Consider the following 21,229-nt stretch of genomic DNA (forward strand, 5'->3'; position numbering starts at 1 on the left):
ATGTTCCAAGGTGTCGGACTGGAGCTAAAGTTGTTTTGAGAGAGAATTCAAAATAGAATTTGTAGGTTGGTGAAAGATGGTGTCTCAAACAATCACCTCGGTTAATGGATGATTTTCAACTGTACCCTATATTTGATTTATTTTTCTAGCTAGCTTCTGCTTTAGCCGGTGGTTTGAGTCACCACCTTTGGCAAGTAACCCTGATCTACTTACATGAACAAACTGTGATTCAATCCCTAGCAATTCTATAATAATGTAGACCCCTATGGTAGTGACAATAAAATACATCAATAAAACGCCATGAGACTTTAGAGATATAAATGTAAAGTTTATTCCAAACGTCATGTGAAAAGGAATTATGAGTGAAAATCAAAATCAACATGGTATAACCTCTTTGGAGCATGACTTCTTTAGACACATTAAGAAAACATACTGCCAAATGGATTTTGAGGTTTCATTGACAGTATAGTGTTAAAGTACCAGAGCACTTGTTTTCACTAAGAAATTAAAATCCAAATAAAAGCCATATATCCAGGGGCGTGTCCAGACTTTTTTGACCGGGGTGGCCCAACTGGAGCTCTGAGTTATGCAGGGGTGGCCTGAAGTTTGAGATGTGCGCACAAACACATACAAATAAATATCAATAATTCCCCTGTTTAATCCAACCAATAATATCTACTTTAAAATGCAAGATAATGGTCGCTCAATTTTGTAATGACCCAAAAAGATTTATGTTCAAAGTCACAATTTGGAGTCCTCCGAAATATGTGCATGCAAACTCCTGCACAGTCTAAATTGCAATGTTTTGGTCGACACATTTCAAATAAGACAGTGCGACTGACTTCCCCATGCTCCCGTTTTATGAAATTGATGTGCAAAAATTTTAGATACAATTTAAAGTACAAACAAAAGAAAATATGCTACATTCATATGTAAAAAAGAAAAATACGGGCAGTTTTGCAAAAAATAAGTAACATTTGGTTTTAACAAAAGTCCCGCCTCTGACAGGGAAATAGCCAATTACAGTTTTGGATTTTTGGGGTGGCAACTGGGTGCCCAATCGGATTTCTAGGGGTGGCCACCCCTCTGATTACGCCCCTACATATATCCAACTAAAAAAAAAATCCTTGTGGTGAAATGTTTTCACTGACTTCATAGAAAACAATATAAAGTCTTGCTTGCTCTTGGATAGGTAACACCAGAGTTTTGTAAAAACTACAAACAGCCAAATGATTTGTGATTTCTGACACTTGGAACACTTGGTTCGTTTTTCAACACAAAGAACAGAATATAGAAGCGAGTATTTCAGAAAGCTTGTCAATATTATCAGGTGTTGTATTCAATTGCCAACAGCATGCTTTTCCTCAAATTTTAAAATATGATTATATTAAAAATCTTATGTCTGGAAAAAAACTGTTTTTCAATTTTCACATCTGAGTGACCAAAGAACCACTGAAAGTTGTAACATAATCATCTCCCCAAACATGTGAATTTGCACGCATGCGTACATACACCTGGTCTCTTTGCTGCAACTGAAGGAACACTGCGTTTCCTCCATTATCAGCTGTGTCCCAGTACGAGCTGTGATCATGGATCTCTACAATCTTTTCGCCATTCTTGAAGAGAAACAGCATCACTTCATAGTGCCCTCCAGCATGACAGAAGAAAGTGAAGTAATAAACACCTGGAACAGGTGCAGTGAAGATACCTGTGGAAACTCCAGAGAATTAGTCTCTTTCTTGTTTGCTCATGCTCATGCACACACTCTCACACACAAATACAAACACTATGCCAGGTGTGACAGGTAGAAGCACAAGCACCTGAAGTGAATATAAAAACAGCTCCTTGTACTTAGATGTGTCGGTCTGTCCAGTTGTGTGTAATACACGTAGGCAAATGCAATTACGTACACCAAGTTTATCGATATTTATTTTGTATTAATTTGACTTATCTATATGCTGCAGTTGAGGATTACCTGTGGCTACATTGTAGGCGTTCCCGATGTTTGCGATCACTTTTCTGTAGATTAAAGTTACGTCTGTGTTGTACGGTCCAATGGCTCTGTCGCCTCCCCCTGTTGCCACACTGAATATCGCCTTGGTTCTTTCTATGCAAAACAAAACATTATGATGGTGTTACCTTGGAAAGTATGTCTAGAGTCCTCTTGAAACAAAACAAGGGGCATCATGTATTTGTTCTTAAATATTGGAATGTTCTTTAATTACCTTTGTTCCTCAGCTTCAGAATCTCGTTTTCACTGTCCATCAGCCTGCTTTCAGTGTTCATCAGCCTGGTTTGCATGTCTCTGAATTTTTCTGTCATGGCACCAAACTTTCCCAGAAGATCACACATATCAGGACAATATGAATATGCTTCAATAGTTTCATTTATGTGATCGGAGTGCCTGTAATCCTGGGCTGAAATCAAGCCACATAACAGCAAGGAAATGCACACGTTTGCAAAAGTCATCTTCCAAGTTAGTACAAGGCTGCTCCGTCACCTTTACTCTGACTCATATGAGTCTTCTCTCAGCTTTTATTTATGACTTGTTAATATTTACCTCTGGATCAGACCCATGTTTTACTTGTCTTTTAATAATGTCAAGGATATAATGCTCAACTTTTCCACTCAGTGGATTGGCAATGAGGACGGGAAAGAGTTTACTGGACAACCAGTTTTATCGATCATTACTGTAGGGCTCAAGGAAATTGTCCGCATTTTACGGATCTGACTATGGTAAGATTTATTCCTTTGAATGACATAGCAATTCAAAGTTTATTCAAGATGCTTAAGGCAGTGAAATAAGATACAAATGAATTCAACAAAGAAAAAAGACTAAATCCGTACTCTGGATATCACTGCTTCATTACTTCAAGCAGGGGACTAAACAGTAATGGCATTCCAATAGATAAGCATTACTTCTGCTGATTTATGGTACTAGGATATGATTACATTATTTTTTTTTAATGTATTGTTAATCCATTTTAAGTGTGTAACTGATTTGACATGAGGTTTCTGAGATATCCTGGCAAGATTGGCTACAGCATAAGCACAACAATTGTTTCTGTCTCCCCATGAGTTGGTAAGTTTTCACGTTTGAATGACCAAACTAACACACTGAAAGTTGTCGACAACATCATCCCCAAACACATTTAGTCAAGCATTAACCTTTGGCATCTCTTTTGAAATCGCTTTAACCTCCCTGGCTGCACATTTGGTTTCTGATTAAATAACTTCGGGGTCTGCTGACTTTTTCCAAAACACAGAGAAGGAAGTTAGACATGAGACATTATCTGGATGACAATAATTGATTTTCAGCTTTTAAACTACAAAAAGATACTGGGAAGCTCTGACCGTATACCATCCAATAAAAAAAGGTTTAACACCAGGGTTTTCTGCTTAGTTTGATGTGTGTATGAGCGTGTATTGACAGTATTTTCCTCTGTGTTTATAATCCTGTAGGGGAATACAAAATATACATTATGTGAATAATTTGTATTTACTGAAGATTACAGCAAAGTTTTACCATTTAGTGTTTCAGATATAAAAAAAAAGTTTGGAGGCCCCCCCTTAATCTAAGAAAGGTTTTGCCCTCCAACTGCCCCAGGACCCACATGAAAAAAAAGATGCATAGCAGTCAAAAATGAACATAATTGTAGTTGTTTTTCTTGATACGATCCCAACAGAATAGGCTAACACACAACACCTTTGTGGCAAACTGCAAATCCTAATTGATAACCTGAGAGCAGACAAAGCCTCACCCCCAACCGACCCCCCCAAGATCTTTATCGCACCCACTTAGGTTAAGGGGCCCAGACCCCAGGTTGGAAACCAACGATCCAGGGAACAAGTACTGTATGTCGTCAGCATAGAACAAAACAAGGCATTCTAAGAAACGCTCTGCCCCACTGCATCCGCTTCTGGAACGTGAGCACAGCGGACAGCAGCAATGAGCAGCTGTACACACATCACAGGAGAAATACAAGATCACACGGGGAATAAAGAGAAAAACATGCAAACAACATGTTGCTCTGATGATTTGTAGTTCTTTTGGTGCCTGTTTTGACGTAATGTTGATAAAGTGATGAAAAATATGATCGCGAGTGCGCTCTGTGCGTTTCCTTGTCTGACTTCCTGTCCGGGGTTGTTATATTCTGTCCAGCTAAGAGGTGATACAAGAAGGCTAATGAATATCAGATTTTTTATTTGATAATCAACATCTTTCTTTTTCATCACATTTCAAATATAATGGTATAATAGATACATTTATGTAGGGAAGAGCAGAGTATTAATTCTCACATTGAGTGACCAAAGAACCACTAAAAGTCGTAATATAGTTGTTTCCCCAAACATAAGTATTTACAGCCAGGACCACATACACATGGTCTCCTGGCTGCAGCTGAAGGAACACTGCGTTTCCTCCATTATCAGCTTGGTCAGTCTCTGTAGGGTAATCTTGGGTCACAACCATCATCTCGGAGTTCTTGTAGAGCCTCAGAGATGTTATATGGTCACCTCCACTATGACAAAAGATGGTGAAGTAATAAACACCTGCAACAGGTGCAGTGAAGATACCTGTGGGGATAAAATAAAATTGAGCCTTTCATTGTTCGGCACACGGGGCAGATTTATTAACACAAACACACACCAAATTCAGAGAGAGTAAAATAATATTTCATCAAATTTAGACGTATTCATTATACTGTAACTAGCTAAATTACATAGCAGATTTTGACGTCAGGAGCAATATGTAACTCTGACTCATAGTGTTTAAAATGGGTACTGTAGAAAAGGCTCCAAAGTTACATGTTAAGGTTTTGGCTTTATATTATATGTTATATATATATTATGTGATGTTATTATGCTCAATAGTAGAGGGGTGTCAACTGCTGGTGATATAGCGAATTACGTCATGTAGTAATGAGCAGTGTGGTACAGTGTCAGCGACGACAGATGAGCCATCAGTGTGCAGAGTAATCACTCCATAAGTTGGTTGTGCGTGAATGAAAAAGTGAGTACTTATCTGAAGTCTTATATGGTATTTTGTGTTCTTTTATGTTGAGGCAGAGTCGCTTTAAATTATACTTTGTGTAAACCATCACATGAATTCATATTCAACAGCAAAAATCTATTGAAAAGAGTGTTACCTGTGGCTGCATTGTAGGCGTTGCCGATGTTTGTGATCACTGTTCTGTAGACTAAAGTTGTGTCTGTGTTGAAGGGTCCAACGTCTGCACTACCTCCTATCGCTGCACTGAAGATCACCTTGGTTCTCTCTGTTCAATCAAAGTATTACAACAATATTAATTGATTAATGGATGGATGGATCTTTCAGTATCCAGTGCAAACCATGGGTTAGGGTTGGGGGTTCAATTTTGAGGAATTGTTTTGTTTAAAATTCACCTTACCTTTGCTCTTCAGATCAAGAATCTGGTGTTCACTGTCACTTAGCCTGGTTTCACCAATTTTCAGCCTGGCTTCACTGACCTCTAGTCTGGATTCACTGTCCTGCAGCCTGGTTTCAGTCATCTTCAGCCTGGTTTCAGTCATCTTCAGCCCGGTTTCACTGTCCTGCAGCCTGGTTTCAGTCATCTTCAGCCTGGTTTCACTGTCCTGCAGCCTGGTTTCAGTCATCTTCAGCCTGGTTTTAGTCATCTTCAGCCCGGTTTCACTGTTCTGCAGCCTGCTTTCACTGTCCTGCAGCCTGGTTTCCATAACTTTGAGTTTGTCTGCCATGGATCCGAACTCTCTCAGAAGATCACACATATCAGGAAAGCATGAACGTGTTTCAACAACATTCTCACCAACCTCGGCTGAAGTCAAGCCACACAACAGCAATAAAACCCACAAACAAGTAGAATTCATTGTGAAGTTGATTCAAGACGAGGTCACCTTAACTCTGTCTGACATGCTCTATCAATGTGATTATATATATTTTAATGATGACCAGTTAATGTTTAACAACCAGTCTTACACGTAGCTCTCTTATGTCATTATCAGGGACCGTGTTATCACACGTTATATAAGTGAAGCCAATAGTAGCAATAAAAAAAATGATATTACAGTCAATGGATTTTTTTTGTCTTTGTTGTACAATGCAGAGATATTCATCTCACCAGGAAAGTTTAATCTTGTCTTTAGTATGTTTATTGTTTAATTCAAGCATCATTTCAATAAAATGACAATTATTTCAAGAAAGAAAGTCAGGTATGATAGGAGGAGTAACAAGGCAATAAATGAAGGGCAGACCACATTCAGAGAGAGTAAATTCATATTTTATCAAATTCAGATGGAATCATTGTATTGTAAGTAGCAAAATGACATCGCAGATTTTCATATCAGGAAGTTAAAGGAGCAATAGGTAACTTTGACACCTAGTGTTTAAAATGGGTACTGCAGTCCAAATTCAAAACATTGAATAGAGCTGTCTCGCCCCGCTCCCTCCTCCTTAGAGTCAAGGCATACGCAGGTTGCCATATTCTGGACACAGTAGCTTCAGTGTTTAGGTGCAGCTCTGCATCGGTCTTGAAACCTTTCTGCATTCTAACCTCAAAACAGAAACAGACTATTCCGCACAGAAATCCAAACATACTGGCTGCTGCGTTGTAGACAGAAAAGCCAGCACTTCAACTTAGCATGTTTCTTTAATGTCTGATCATATAGTAAGGTCATTTTATGATTTAATTCAGTAAATATCTTACAGATGGGACCTTTAAAAAAGAATGAATCAAAAAGTTGATTCACCAAAAGGACATTTTTAAGTTTATGACTTGAGTCTGTTTTTGTTTTTCAAATGACCTTAAAGAAATGATGAGATGAGATGAGATCTTGTAAATGACTGTTGGACCATCCTGCGTTTTGATTCGTAAAACCTGAGTCATGTCAACTCTACAACCAACCAATGTGATTGGGCAAGCAATTTCTGATTTCATTAACTTTTAATTAATTAATTAAATGAAGCTAATCTCAAAATCAGAATTTCTATTTGATAATTAATAGATCATTTATAGATAATGGTAATAGACACATTTAAGTAGGACAATTAGAGTATTGATTCTCACATTTGAGTGATCAAAGAACCACTAAAAGTCGTAAAACCGCCGTTTCCCCAAACATGTGAATTTTTAAACAGGCGCACATACACCTGGTCTCCTCGCTGTAGATGAAGATACCCTGCGTTTCCTCCATTATCAGTTCTGTTGGTCACTGTATCTTCATCATAGGTAGAGAGTGTCGCCTCAGAGTTCTTGTAGAGATGCAGAGATGTCCTATGTTTCCATCCAGCATGAAAAAAGATGGTGAAGTAATAAACACCTGCAACAGGTGCAGTGAAGATACCTGTGGGGATCACAGAAAATTAGAGCCTCACATGGTTGGACATAAAGCTCAGATCCATAAACAGAAACACACACTAAGGTCGAACTGGGACTAAAAAAAGAACATTTTCTGCCAAGTCTTGTCCCGAATTACTAGTACATAATCCAACCGTAACTTGCAGTCCCCTCTCGTGGACCTCAGCGTACATTCAAACAGGAAGACTTGTTATATCCTCTCACACATTCATTCGTTATTCTTCATTCAACATTGACACTCCCTCTCTCCCTCTGCTCTGGTTATCAGCTGATTGGGCGCGCCGTTTACACTTCAAGTTATAAACCAAAAAGATTCTGCCATGACCTCCGCCGACCAATCATTTTGTCTGCTGTCATATTTTAAAAATCGCCGTCAGTTTGTGGTTCCAGTTTGATTGCTGCGACTCTCCTCCACCCCAGTCACTTCCTTCCCATCTATCTAAACAGTGTTCATGACATTCAATGTCCACTCCTCATCACATCCTGCATACTTCCATCACCACCACCAGTGTCTAGACTCCATCCAGCTGCTGGCCTCACTACCCCTTTGAGAACATGAAGTCATCATGTCGGATGCTAATCATCAAAGAAATTGCACATTTATGTTTTCCTAAACTGGTAAACACATTAATTATCACTTTGAATTAGGTCTCACCCAAATTAAATAAGGGTATGGTGCAAGAGCAACAACAAAACAAAAAAAACATTTCAGGTAAGTGAGTGAGTGTTACCTGTGGCTGCATTGTAGGCGTTTCCAATGTTTGTATTCACTGTTTTGTAGATTAAAGTTGTGTCTGTGGTGAAAGGTCCAATGTGTTTTTGTCCTTCTCCTACCGCTGTACTGAAGATCACCTTGGTTCCCTCTGTTTCAAACAAAATATTACAATGATACCAACTTGTAAAAGATTAATCAAATCCTCTTGTAAAAATGACATCATCCATTATTTCTATGTTGATAAAGTGATTAAAAGACTCCAGAAACCATGTTAGTTAGGACCTGTCTGTGTGGAGACACAGAGGGCCTGATTCACTAAGAAAAGATTATGGCCACTGATAGCAGCATTATTTGCACAATTTAAACAGAATTTCCAATTAAACCTCACTTTACCTTTGTTCTTCAGTTCAAGAATTTGACTTTCACTGTACAGCTTGGTTTCACTGTCCTGCAGCCTGGTTTCACTGACCTGCAGTTTGGTTTCACTGTCCTGCAGTTTGGTTTCACTGACCTGCAGTTTGGTTTCACTGACCTTCAGCCTGGTTTCACTGACCTGCAGTTTGGTTTCACTGACCTTCAGCCTGGTTTCACTGACCTTCAGCCTGGTTTCACTGTCCTGCAGCCTGGTTTCACTGACCTTCAGCCTGGTTTCACTGACCTTCAGCCTGGTTTCACTGTCCTGCAGCCTGGTTTCACTGTCCTGCAGCCTGGTTTCCAAAGATTTGTTTTTTTCTGACATGGCACCAAACTCTTTCAGGAGATCACACATGTCAGGAAAGCATGACTGTGTGTCAGGATCATTGGCACCCTCATCAGCCAAAGACAAGCCACAGAACAGCAAAAGAAACCAGAGCATGTTGGATAAAAAATCTTCAAGTTAGTTAAAAGAAAACGAGTCTCTCCGTTATCTACCCCTGACTGATTCGATCCCCCTGGCTGCTGGACTGATATTTATTTGTGACCTGTCAATTTCTAACACCCCCTTTGAATCAAGGCTGATTATGCAACAAGAAAACAATATTAACTCCATTCACTGGCAATCAGATAACCTTTGATATCCCACAGAAATGTCAATAAAATGTTCCTAATTTCATCATGGAGCTCACTTCTCAGCTATGAGAAGAGACATGTGATTTAAGAGGATTGAACGCTAATCGACCAAGAACTAAACTTACAGAACAATCTTTATTCTTAACTATGAAACTATTGGTTTGGTGCATAAATACAAGTTGATTGTACAATTCAGGCCAGCAGACAATAACTTTTTCACCAGGCCAAAATGGGAAAAATAGCCTCCAAACATCTTTGATGCATGTCCTACTGAAGATACAGTGCTTTCATCAGAAGTGGAGGATGTATTCTGTTATGTTATACGCACATAGTCTGAAATACACACATGCACAAACAGGATGATCCTATGGACATGTTCTAATGGAGAGATGTCAGGGTGGGGAGCTCCTGGGCTGGTGGTGGTGGTGGGGTCGATGAGTTGCTCAGGGGAAACTCATCAGTCCTCAGGAAGTGAACTGGCATCTCTCTCCATCTACCGGACCATTTCCTAGTCTTTGTCCGAACCAGGACTAGCATCAAACTCTCTCACACATGTCAGGAAAGCATAAGCGTGTTTCAGGAGCATCGCCATCCTCCTGCGCTGAAGTCAAGCCACAGAACAACAAGACAACGCACAAATACACAAAGTTCATCTTCATCATCAAATAGTCTCTCTTTTTTCAAGATCCTGTAACACCTCAACAATGCACGTTCGCAGAAACGTGATGCATCCACAGGTCATGCCAAGTTCATATGTGGTTTCAGCTCGAAGACCGTGAACCCAGCAGATACACAGAAGAGCTGATACTCAGAAACGCTATACGCCTACGAGCTCCTATGTGGTCTTGCTTCAATGTATGGCACACTTATCTTGACCTCACAGGAGCGTAGACACTACGAGTGTGTGTAAGTTTAACAAGAAATGTTGAAAGCAGAAAAAGGTTATGACTTTATGACCTATGTATTAAATGATGAAAGAATTAAATGATAATAAAAGAAAAAAAGAAAAGAAATTCAACAATTGCATAACTCTTTCTAATCTTTCAACACCAGTGAAAATTTCTCAATGTTTACATTTCTACTACCTTTGATATCCAATCAGTCCGGCCAGTGTTCGGAGTTTAAACTGTTTGTCTTATTGCATAATTTGCCTCGATGCAAAGGGAAGTTAATAATTAACAGTTCATCTTCAAACAGTTAAGAGCAGCTCAAGCAGGGAGCAGAGTCAAGCTGTGAGCTGAGCGACACCAAACCAGACGAGATGAAGTTTTCCATTTGGGTGTTTTCGTCGCTGTTCTGCAGCTTGATTTTGGCCCAACATGAAGGTCAGGCTGCTGAAAAAACTAGCCAAACAGAGGCATGCTTTCCTGACATGTGTGACCTCCTGAAAGACTTTGGTGCCCTGAGAGAAAAAATGGGAATCATGGAAACCAGACTGAAGGACAGCGAAAACCAGATTCATGAACTGAAGAACAAAGGTAAGACGAATTCATTTGGAATACAAATACAGTGAAATCAGAAATTACATCTAAAACAATGTGACTTTAATGTTGTGTTAACTAGAAACAACCAGGGTGGCATTCAGCGCTGCAACAGGAGGCGATAATAACGCCATTGGACCATTTAGCACAGATACGACTTTATTATTCAGAAAAGTTATTACAAACATTGGCAACACCTACAATACTGAAACGGGTAAGTACAGTCACACACATTTTTACACTCTCTGTTTTTATGAATAATATAATATAAAAATAAAAAAAGACACGCACATCCCTCAGTGGGTCCTGGATCCAAAAAAATAATCTTGTTTCCACAGGTATCTTTGCTGCACCTGTTGCAGGCATGTACTACTTCACCTTGTTCCATCACGCTGGAGGAGCACAAACAGCCAGTCTTTCTCTCATCAAGAACAACGTTGTGGTTGTGATGACCTATGACCACGCGTCAGCACAAGACACGGCTGATAATGGAGGCAACGCGGTGCTCCTGCAGCTGCAGCAAGGGGACCAGGTGTATGTTCGCCTGGATGCAAACGCTCATGTTTGGGGAAATGATGTCATTACCACCTTCAGTTATTTTCTGCTCAGTCAAGGTTGAGAGATGGATGTCGAGTAGACTGTTAACATTAAAATATCTAAATTAAGTGGTAAGTCACTATAACAACTGTAAATGTTTGTGTGCATTCATTTTAATCATTAACGGACATAATCTCCAGACAAGGTAAAGGGGTAATAATGGATTTGAAGTGTCTAAAAATGTGAATTCTGGTTCGTGTTTTTTGTTTTGGATTTTGAAAATTTCAAAAAAAAATCAGAGAATCAAAAAAGACCAAGTACTTTGAGTTTTCTGTTGTATCTTTCATCACAAGACATACACTGATTTACTCAAGTCTTATCCCCAAGGTACTTTCATTGTTCCATTTATGAGTTGAACATTTCCATGTTCTACAAAAGGGCGTGTCCAGAGGGTTGGCCTGGGAGGTCTCACGCCCTGAAATCAGTTTGTCCGACTCTGAACTTCCAGCTGTTTGCCTTGAGTCCAGGTTTCAAATTTCTCAATCCCTTTTGTTTGCAAAATTCACAAATTGAACACACTTCAAAAATCTGCATGATGCAGAGATAGATTTTAATTCATATGTACAGACATAGAAATGTTAATGTACTGTTGAGTGTTTATTCTAACCTCTTCATACCAGACAATTATCATTAAGTATTTAGGTCAGAGTTTTTTTTCAATAGAGGCAATTTGTTTGACAAAGAACAGCACCCTCTGCTGTGTAGAGCAAGTACAGCACGACAGAGCAATTCATTTTTTCTACTGTACAAGTTTCGCAGCAACAGAGCATAATCTTGAGTAGAAACCCATTACTTATATCTGCTTCCAGATAATTACTGATTGAAAAGTAATTCAAATATCAGTTTTTTCACTCTATGAATGCTTTGTTCATAGATCACTACAGTGATCTGAAATTGTAAGACAGTTTACATGACCCTTCCTGGGGCGCTGGTGGCCGAGTTGTTAGTTGTAAAATATTATATTAGGACATCATTGCCAGAGACAAAACAGGTGTTTAAATACATTTAAGATGTCATGTGACAGAGGTCTTGGTCACGTGAATTTTGAATGAACTTAGTAATCAGGACAAGTGCCACCAATGGCATAAAGAAAAACATGTTTTCAAAACACACAGACACAACTGAGATTTTCATTTGAAAAGAAACCATAGTAAGCCAACTGATGGCGTCGACTCTCTGGAGACATACAAACCAACTGAGCAGGGACACTTAAACCTCCCTGTATAAACTTCCAGCCAAGCTGCAAGACAACATCACAGGTGCAGTCAATAGCTCCTGATGAGAAGGGTAACCGGTGAGCAATCTATCCATAGTTCTACAATTCTACATTTTATTTATCAGACGCTGTCATACAAAGTGACATAAATCAGTGCAGACAAACAGCTGTAAGTCCGATCTGTCACGGATCGGGAAAACCAACAGGAGGACCCAGATGCAGAATTAACAAAAATATTGAATTAAACAAAAACTCACTCATCCAACCAGGAGATAACAAGGAGCCACGAGTAAACTGACATCCGACAACCTACAATGAACTGACACAGAAGGGAAGAAACACAGACTAAATAGACACAGGGGTAATCAAACACAGGTGAGACTAATGACACAGGTGAAGACAATGAGGGCAATCACACTGGAGGGAAACACACAGGAAGGCATGAACACAAGACAAGAAACACGGAGGACAACTACAAAATAAATACATGAAACACTGAAGACACAGAACGAAGAATGAACAAAACACACTGGAACATAAAGAAACACTAAAAAAGACCAAATCATGACATAAACCCCCAAGGGACAGATCCCAGATGTCCCCAAAAAAAAAACCTGGGAGGCCGACCGAACACAGAGAGCAGATTGGGAGGGTTGGCCTGGAGGCCCACCAGTGAGAGGCCGAGCCTCCCACGAAGAGTCAGCAGGAGTCGGCAGGGCCTCCGACGACGGCGCAGGAGTCAGCCGGGCCTCTGAAGACGGCGCTGGAGTCACCGGAACCTCCGACGAGGGAGCAGGAGTCGTCAGGATCTCAGACGAAGGCTCAGGAGTCACCAGGACCCCTGACGAGGGCACAGGAGTGTGCGGGGCCTTCCACAGAGACACAGGAGTGGGCAGGGCCTCCCACGGAGACAGGGGAGTCAGACGCAGTTCAGCAGATACAGGCACAGGGGACAGAGAACGCTCTGCCGGAACAGGAACAGGAAAACATGGATGAAGAGGCCTGAGTTGAGGCCTGGGCTGAGGCTTTAGCTGAGGCTTGGTTCGGTTCACCGGCTGCTGAGGATGAACAGGCTCAGCGGTATAGGACTGTGAAGCAGGCGAAGAGAAAAAGTCTCTAGTCCACTCAGGGAGTAGGTGTTTGAGCCGTGGTCTTCAAAGAACTTCCTCTTGAGCCGTGGAAATGGCTGGCAGTCTTTCCTTGCTACAGCTAGCATATCTTAAGTCATTTTTTAGGCAGGTGAGGTTATAAGTAACCTCACGCAATTCCAAAGAAAATAATCGTGCTGGGTCCATGGTATTGTCAGTTCATTCTGTCATGAACGGTTGGAAAACAAGGAGGTGTGGACCCAAGTGCAGAATCAACAAAAAATATTTAATTAAACAAAAAGGCAAACAAAAACTCACTTAAAAAAATCCAACCAGGAGAAAACAAGGAGCCACGAGTAAACTGACATCCGACAACCTGAGAAACACAGAGACTAAATAGACACAGGGGTAATCAAACACAGGTGAGACTAATGACACAGGTGAAGACAATGAGGGCAATCACAATGGAGGGAAACACACAGAGGAAGGAATGAACACAAGACAAGAAACACGGAGGACAACTACAAAATAAATACATGAAACACTGAAGACACACAGAACTCAAGAATGAACAAAACACACTAGAACATGAAGAAACACTAAAAAACAAAAAAAAGGTATAGATGAAACAGATAAAGAATATGATTATTATGATCAGGACAATGCAATTATAACGTATGGTGACATTATATATTTAGTAATGAGATAAGACGCGGTATTGTTTGAATGACTTAATCAGAAAATGGTCAAAAAAAAAGAAAAAGTTGATAAACGAATTTTGGGATTCTATTTGGATTTAAAGGAGGGCTCTAAATAGACACGACTCATGACTTAATCTTCCAACACCCTTTGCCACCAGCAGTCTTACTGTGAGATGTGTTCGATTGAACTCCGCTGGCTGGTCCCGTTTCAGCCTCCGACAAGTTTTCCCTTCCTGGGCTACCAGAGAGGTCCACGGGCCAGATTAGATGCCTTGACACCTGAGTCAGAGTGTGCAGCTGGGATGGAGATTGTACGTCGGTTCAGCCGTCGTCTCAGAAGCTCCAAGAGGATCCAACAGGAAATAAATATTAAAGAGTCTTTTGATACGTCGATTTCCAATTCAGATTAACCGGATGGCCATCTTGATGAATCCAAACTAAGGAATTGGCGTTCAAAATTGAAGAGCAAAGACTTTGGAGAAGAAAGTTCAAAAACCTTGCTTGAGCCAGGAAGAATTGATGTTTCCAAAAAATGTTCGTTGAAAATAAAAGTTCGGCAGAGTCATCTCTACGGCACAAACTTAAAAGAAGTAATTCGGACTGAAGTCCGAAGAAAAGCGAGCAAGAACTGAAGCTCTACACTTCAACAAACAAAAAACAAAAACTGGAGATCTGAGCTCAGTGTGAACTCTGCAGGAGAAAGGTCACTCCCACTCTGACCGGAGGACAATTGTTTAAATTAAACCGAGTTTACTCAATAAGAATAAGAATCTAAACATATATACATCACCATACATTCATTTCAATATTATTTCTATCAGATCCACGTTGATGTAGGTTCACGTCATGTTTCTAACATGAATCTGCATTTCTATCAGATTCATGTTGAAATGAAATAATACCATCTGGGAACATCCTTAGTTAATCCCAACCTTCTATAGCTAATATCAAAGAGTATGCTTTGTAACATGTCTAAATGTATAATTATGAAGGTTACGTATTCATGGATATTCTAACACTAGATGGCAATATTGCTCCATGTAAAATTCCTATTAAAACTATTATAACTCTTATTCCTATTCTGAACATCAGAATTTGAGTTTAAAAAGATGATTATAATACATTCAATGTGACAATTACAAATATCTAGATGAAGAAAGACATAAATGTTCATTTTGATGCAGAATTGAACACTGTGGTTTAATTCAGCTCTTCAGCAGCATTTCCGCAGATGGTCAATTTTACGACTTTGCAGAGACTGGTTTCGGTCATAGATAGCAGAGGCGTTGTAAATGTTTATAATATCCTGTCCTCCAGAGCCTGTCTGAGAGGTAGACTTAAATCATTGATCCGTTGCTTTGTTTCTTGGTAAAAAGTAACCAACATGTTAATCCACAGTCCTGAGTCCTACAGGAAGAGAGGTTGTAAAACGTGGCTGGTAATATCGAATTTCATTCCATTGCTATGCTGATGACACTCAGATTTACTTAAAAACAAACACCCTCTGCACCCCTGCCATCATCGACACCGTCCACCTGCCTGGAGGAGATAGAGGTGTGGATGAAGCATAACTTCCTCAAATTGGGACGGCTCCAAAACAGAAGCGATTCGACTTGGCACCCCACACCAGATCAGGTCATTTCCCATAACCAGCATTACCTTTTCTGACCAAGACATCCCCCTTTTCTCCAACCAATCATGGCATCAAAATGGACCCTCACCTGAACTTTGAAGGCCACGTGAAACATCTGTGCAAAAGATCAATTTGGTCAATTTGCTTTCACTGCCCTTAAATGACTCTTCTCATAGTGAAGGTGAGCTCTGTGATGAACTTAGGAACATTTTATTGACATTTCTGTGGGATATCAAAGGTTATCTGATTGCCAGTAAATGGAGTTAATATTGTTTTCTTGTTGCATAATCAGCCTTGATTCAAAGGGGGTGTTAAAAATTGACAGGTCACAAATAGATATCAGTCCAGCAGCCAGGGGGATCGAATCAGTCAGTGGTAGATAACGGAGAGACTTGTTTTCTTTTAACTAACTTAAAGATTTTTATCCAACATGCTCTGGTTTCTTTTGCTGTTCTGTGGCTTGTCTTTGGCTGATGAGGGTGGCAATGATCCTGAAACACAGTCATGCTTTCCTGACATGTGTAATCTCCTGAAAGAGTTTGGTGCCATGTCAGAAAAAATCAAATCTTTGGAAACCAGGCTGCAGGAAAGTGAAACCAGGCTGCAGAACAGTGAAAGTCAAATTCTGGAACTGAAGAACAAAGGTAAAGTGAGGTTTAATTGGAAATTCTGTTTAAATTGTGCAAATAATGCTGCTATCAGTGGCCATAATCTTTTCTTAGTGAATCAGGCCCTCTGTGTCTCCACACAGACAGGTCCTAACTAACATGGTTTCTGGAGTCTTTTAACCACTTTATCAACATAGAAATAATGGATGATGTCATTTTTACAAGAGGATTTGATTAATCTTTTACAAGTTGGTATCATTGTAATATTTTGTTTGAAACAGAGGGAACCAAGGTGATCTTCAGTACAGCGGTAGGAGAAGGAAAAAAACACATTGGACCTTTCACCACAGACACAACTTTAATCTACAAAACAGTGATTACAAACATTGGAAACGCCTACAATGCAGCCACAGGTAACACTCACTCACTTACCTGAAATGTTTTTTTGTTTTGTTGTTGCTCTTGCACCATACCCTTATTTCATTTGGGTGAGACCTAATTCAAAGTGATAATTAATGTGTTTACCAGTTTAGGAAAACATAAATGTGCAATTTCTTTGATGATGAGCATCCGACATGATGACTTCATGTTCTCATAGGGGTAGTGAGGCCAGCAGCTGGATGGAGTCTAGACACTGGTGGTGGTGATGGAAGTATGCAGGATGTGATGAGGAGTGGACATTGAATGTCATGAACACTGTTTAGATAGATGGGAAGGAGGTGACTGGGGTGGAGGAGAGTCGCAGCAATCAAACTGGAACCACAAACTGACGGCGATTTTTAAAATATGACAGCAGACAAAATGATTGGTCGGCGGAGGTCATGGCAGAATCTGGTTGGTTTATAACTTGAAGTGTAAACGGCGCGCCCAATCAGCTGATAACCAGAGCAGGGGGAGAGAGGGAGTGTCAATGTTGAATGAAGAATAACGAATGAATGTGTGAGAGGATATAACAAGTCTTCCTTCTTGAATGTACGCTGAGGTCCACGAGAGGGGACTGCAAGTTACGGTTGGATTATGTACTAGTAATTCGGGACAAGACTTGGCAGAAAATGTTCTTTTTTTAGTCCCAGTTCGACCTTAGTGTGTGTTTCTGTTTATGGATCTGAGCTTTATGTCCAACCATGTGAGGCTCTAATTTTCTGTGATCCCCACAGGTATCTTCACTGCACCTGTTGCAGGTGTTTATTACTTCACCATCTTTTTTCATGCTGGATGGACACATAGGACATCTCTGCATCTCTACAAGAACTCTGAGATGAAACTCTCTACCTTTGATGAAGATACAGTGACCAACAGAACTGATAATGGAGGAAACGCAGGGTATCTTCATCTACAGCAAGGAGACCAGGTGTATGTGCGCCTGTTTAAAAATTCACATGTTTGGGGAAACGCCGGTTTTACGACTTTTAGTGGTTCTTTGGTCACTCAAATGTGAGAATCAATACTCTAATTGTCCTACTTAAATGTGTCTATTACCATTATCTATAAATGATCTATTAATTATCAAATAGAAATTCTGATTTTGAGATTAGCTTCATTTAATTCATTAATTAAAAGTTAATGAAATCAGAAATTGCTTGCCCAATCACATTGGTTGGTTGTAGAGTTGACATGACTCAGGTTTTGCGAATCAAAACGCAGGATGGTCCAACAGTCATTTACAAGATCTCATCTCATCTCATCATTTCTTTAAGGTCATTTGAAAAACAAAAACAGACTCAAGTCATAAACTTAAAAATGTCAAAAAATAAAAAATTTGATTCATTCTTTTTTAAAGGTCCCATCTGTAAGATATTTACTGAATTAAATCATAAAATGACCTTACTATATGATCAGACATTAAAGAAACATGCTAAGTTGAAGTGTTGGCTTTTCTGTCTACAACGCAGCAGCCAGTATGTTTGGATTTCTGTGCGGAATAGTCTGTTTCTGTTTTGAGGTTAGAATGCAGAAAGGTTTCAAGACCGATGCAGAGCTGCACCTAAACACTGAAGCTACTGTGTCCAGAATATGGCAACCTGCGTATGCCTTGACTCTAAGGAGGAGGGAGCGAGGCGAGACAGCTCTATTCAATGTTTTGAATTTGGACTGCAGTACCCATTTTAAACACTAGGTGTCAAAGTTACCTGTTGCTCCTTTAACTTCCTGATATGAAAATCTGCGATGTCATTTTGCTACTTACAATACAATGATTCCATCTGAATTTGATAAAATATGAATTTACTCTCTCTGAATGTGGTCTGCCCTTCATTTATTGCCTTGTTACTCCTCCTATCATACCTGACTTTCTTTCTTGAAATAATTGTCATTTTATTGAAATGATGCTTGAATTAAACAATAAACATACTAAAGACAAGATTAAACTTTCCTGGTGAGATGAATATCTCTGCATTGCACAACAAAGACAAAAAAATTCCATTGACTGTAATATCATTTTTTTTTTGTTGCTACTATTGGCTTCACTTATATAACGTGTGATAACACGGTCCCTGATAATGACATAAGAGAGCTACGTGTAAGACTGGTTGTTAAACATTAACTGGTCATCATTAAAATATATACAATCACATTGACAGAGCACGTCAGACAGAGTTAAGGTGACCTCGTCTTGAATCAACTTCGCAATGAGTTCTACTTGTTTGTGGGTTTTATTGCTGTTGTGTGGCTTGACTTCAGCCGAGGTTGGTGAGAATGTTGTTGAAACACGTTCATGCTTTCCTGATATGTGTGATCGTCTGAGAGAGTTCGGATCCATGGCAGACAAACTCAAAGTTATGGAAACCAGGCTGCAGGACAGTGAAAGCAGGCTGCAGGACAGTGAAAGCGGGCTGAAGATGACTGAAACCAGGCTGAAGATGACTGAAACCAGGCTGAAGATGACTGAAACCAGGCTGCAGGACAGTGAATCCAGGCTAGAGGTCAGTGAAGCCAGGCTGAAAATTGGTGAAACCAGGCTAAATGACAGTGAACACCAGATTCTTGATCTGAAGAGCAAAGGTAAGGTGAATTTTACCTGATCCATCCAGCCATTATTCAATTAATATTGTTGTAATACTTTGATTGAACAGAGAGAACCAAGGTGATCTTCAGTGCAGCGATAGATGGAAATGGAGCCGTTGGACCGTACAACGCAGACACAACTTTAGTCAACAGAACAGTGATCACAAACATCAGCAACGCCTACAATGTAGCCACAGCTAACACTCTGTTCAATAGATTTTTGCTGTTGAATATTCATGACACGGTTTACAGACAGTATCAATTAAAGCAATACAACACAACAACAACAACAACATCACTGTGACAGTTTTGCAAGTACGAGTGTTTGCAGTGTAGTTATTTGTTTAAACTAATTCTATTAGTGCCGCAGAAATTGAAAAGAATAAAATCTGAAAGGTTTTTTTATGCTTGGAGTGTGTTTGTGATTGTGTTAATGAATCTGGCTCTGAGGCGTCCTTGTAATGAAGATACTAAAGGAACACAAATCTGAATGCTTCATCTTACCTCTATAGTAACATACAAAACACTATACAGTCATGTATTAGGTTTTAATATGTGTATAAATAAAGGTAAGTTACATGTCTCTTTAATAAATATTACAAATATTAAGATGCTTCTATTTTGAAGCACGGACATCAAACTATCCTCCTCTTGCAGAGAGCAGCACAGTTAGCAAACTTTGTAACTTTACAGGCAATTCAAATAACACTTAAATTAAACATGGGCATGTATTACCTCGAGGTAAGTATAAACATGTAATTCATTCGACATGACTTTTATTCAACTACTACTACTAATAATAATAATAGCTTTCAGTGTTTCCCCTAGGTTTACAGCGTTGGGGGGATGGGGGGACACGGCGACACAAACACTTTGGGGGGTGGGGGGGCGGGCCGCCCCCTAATATAATGGTAGGGGAAACACTGGCTTTGATTTATATAGCGTCTTTCAAGAAACCCAGTGGACGCTTTACATACGTAAACTACTGTATCTTCTGTGACATGACCCTTCCTAGGGCGCTGGTGGCTGAGTTGTTAGATTTGTTAGTTTTAAAATATTATATGAGGACATCATTGCCAGAGACACAACAGGTGTTTAAATACATTTAAGATGTCATGTGACAGAAGTCTTGGTCATGTGAATTTTGAATGAACTTAGTAATCAGGACAGTCATATATTTATAAGCCAGGTGGCCAAAGAATACAGCCCTGATTCTGTCAGAAACGATAGGCAGACATGAATTTGAGCCAAAACAAAGAGAGAAGTAGAGGTCAATGAACAGAGGGGTGATGGAAAGTGCCACCAATGGCATAAAGAAAAACATGTTTTCAAAACACACACACAACTGAGAATTTCATTTAAAAAGAAAACATAGTAAGCCAACTGATGGTGTCGACTCTCTGGAGACATACAAACCAACTGAGCAGGGACACTTAAACCTCCCGAGTCCGATCGGACGCACAGGTGCTGACAGGAAGTGCACAGAACCAAAGCACGGCATGGACAGCTGCTCTTCAGAGATCTAATCAGCATAAAAACCATTCTAGATATAATAATTGTCATCATCCAACTGATTCCTCTGAATGTATTCTCATGCCGTTACTGCTTGTTGTTGTATTACGAGTTAAGATAATACGTGTCAAATGGATGTTAGAAATTAACACGTTCTCATTAAACAACATTAAAAACCAGCCAGGAAGTTATTGTCTGCTTGCCTGAATTGTCCAATAAACATGTATTTATGCACCAAACCAATAGTTTCGTAATTCACACACCAGATCAGGT

At 39.8% G+C, this 21,229-nt stretch overlaps 4 protein-coding genes across 7 annotated transcripts; 3 read left to right on the forward strand and 1 right to left on the reverse strand.

The window, feature by feature from the left end:
* Positions 1-883: 883 nt before the first annotated feature.
* On the reverse strand, positions 884-5,942 carry LOC132958183 (complement C1q tumor necrosis factor-related protein 3-like). 4 transcript variants are annotated; one of them, XM_061030844.1, is made up of 3 exons: positions 5,409-5,942; positions 1,976-2,107; positions 884-1,708 (listed from the first exon to the last, which is right to left on the reverse strand). In XM_061030844.1, the coding sequence occupies exons 1-3, from the start codon at positions 5,863-5,865 to the stop codon at positions 1,428-1,430; spliced, it is 870 nt and encodes a 289-aa protein (XP_060886827.1). In that variant the 5' UTR covers positions 5,866-5,942; the 3' UTR covers positions 884-1,427. The 4 variants fall into 4 exon arrangements, with proteins under 4 accessions (XP_060886827.1, XP_060886828.1, XP_060886829.1 ...); XM_061030845.1 differs by lacking the exon at positions 1,976-2,107 and adding an exon at positions 5,148-5,276 and having other exon boundaries at positions 5,409-5,933; XM_061030846.1 differs by lacking the exon at positions 5,409-5,942 and adding an exon at positions 2,226-2,465.
* A 4,360-nt stretch (positions 5,943-10,302) lies between these two features.
* On the forward strand, positions 10,303-11,283 carry LOC132958184 (complement C1q-like protein 2). The gene is made up of 3 exons (XM_061030847.1): positions 10,303-10,595; positions 10,681-10,812; positions 10,937-11,283. The coding sequence occupies exons 1-3, from the start codon at positions 10,379-10,381 to the stop codon at positions 11,215-11,217; spliced, it is 630 nt and encodes a 209-aa protein (XP_060886830.1). The 5' UTR covers positions 10,303-10,378; the 3' UTR covers positions 11,218-11,283.
* A 4,238-nt stretch (positions 11,284-15,521) lies between these two features.
* LOC132958431 (complement C1q-like protein 4) lies at positions 15,522-18,673 on the forward strand. Its single transcript, XM_061031256.1, has 3 exons — positions 15,522-16,477; positions 16,723-16,854; positions 17,599-18,673. Exons 1-3 carry the CDS (start codon positions 16,264-16,266, stop codon positions 17,877-17,879), a joined length of 627 nt encoding a protein of 208 aa, XP_060887239.1. The 5' UTR covers positions 15,522-16,263; the 3' UTR covers positions 17,880-18,673.
* A 352-nt stretch (positions 18,674-19,025) lies between these two features.
* On the forward strand, positions 19,026-19,883 carry LOC132958432 (uncharacterized). The gene is made up of 2 exons (XM_061031257.1): positions 19,026-19,441; positions 19,513-19,883. Exons 1-2 carry the CDS (start codon positions 19,069-19,071, stop codon positions 19,746-19,748), a joined length of 609 nt encoding a protein of 202 aa, XP_060887240.1. The 5' UTR covers positions 19,026-19,068; the 3' UTR covers positions 19,749-19,883.
* The last annotated feature ends 1,346 nt before the right edge of the window (positions 19,884-21,229 follow it).

Source organism: Labrus mixtus, chromosome 23, assembly GCF_963584025.1.
Source record: "Labrus mixtus chromosome 23, fLabMix1.1, whole genome shotgun sequence".
In the NCBI taxonomy this organism is placed as follows: domain Eukaryota; kingdom Metazoa; phylum Chordata; class Actinopteri; order Labriformes; family Labridae; genus Labrus; species Labrus mixtus.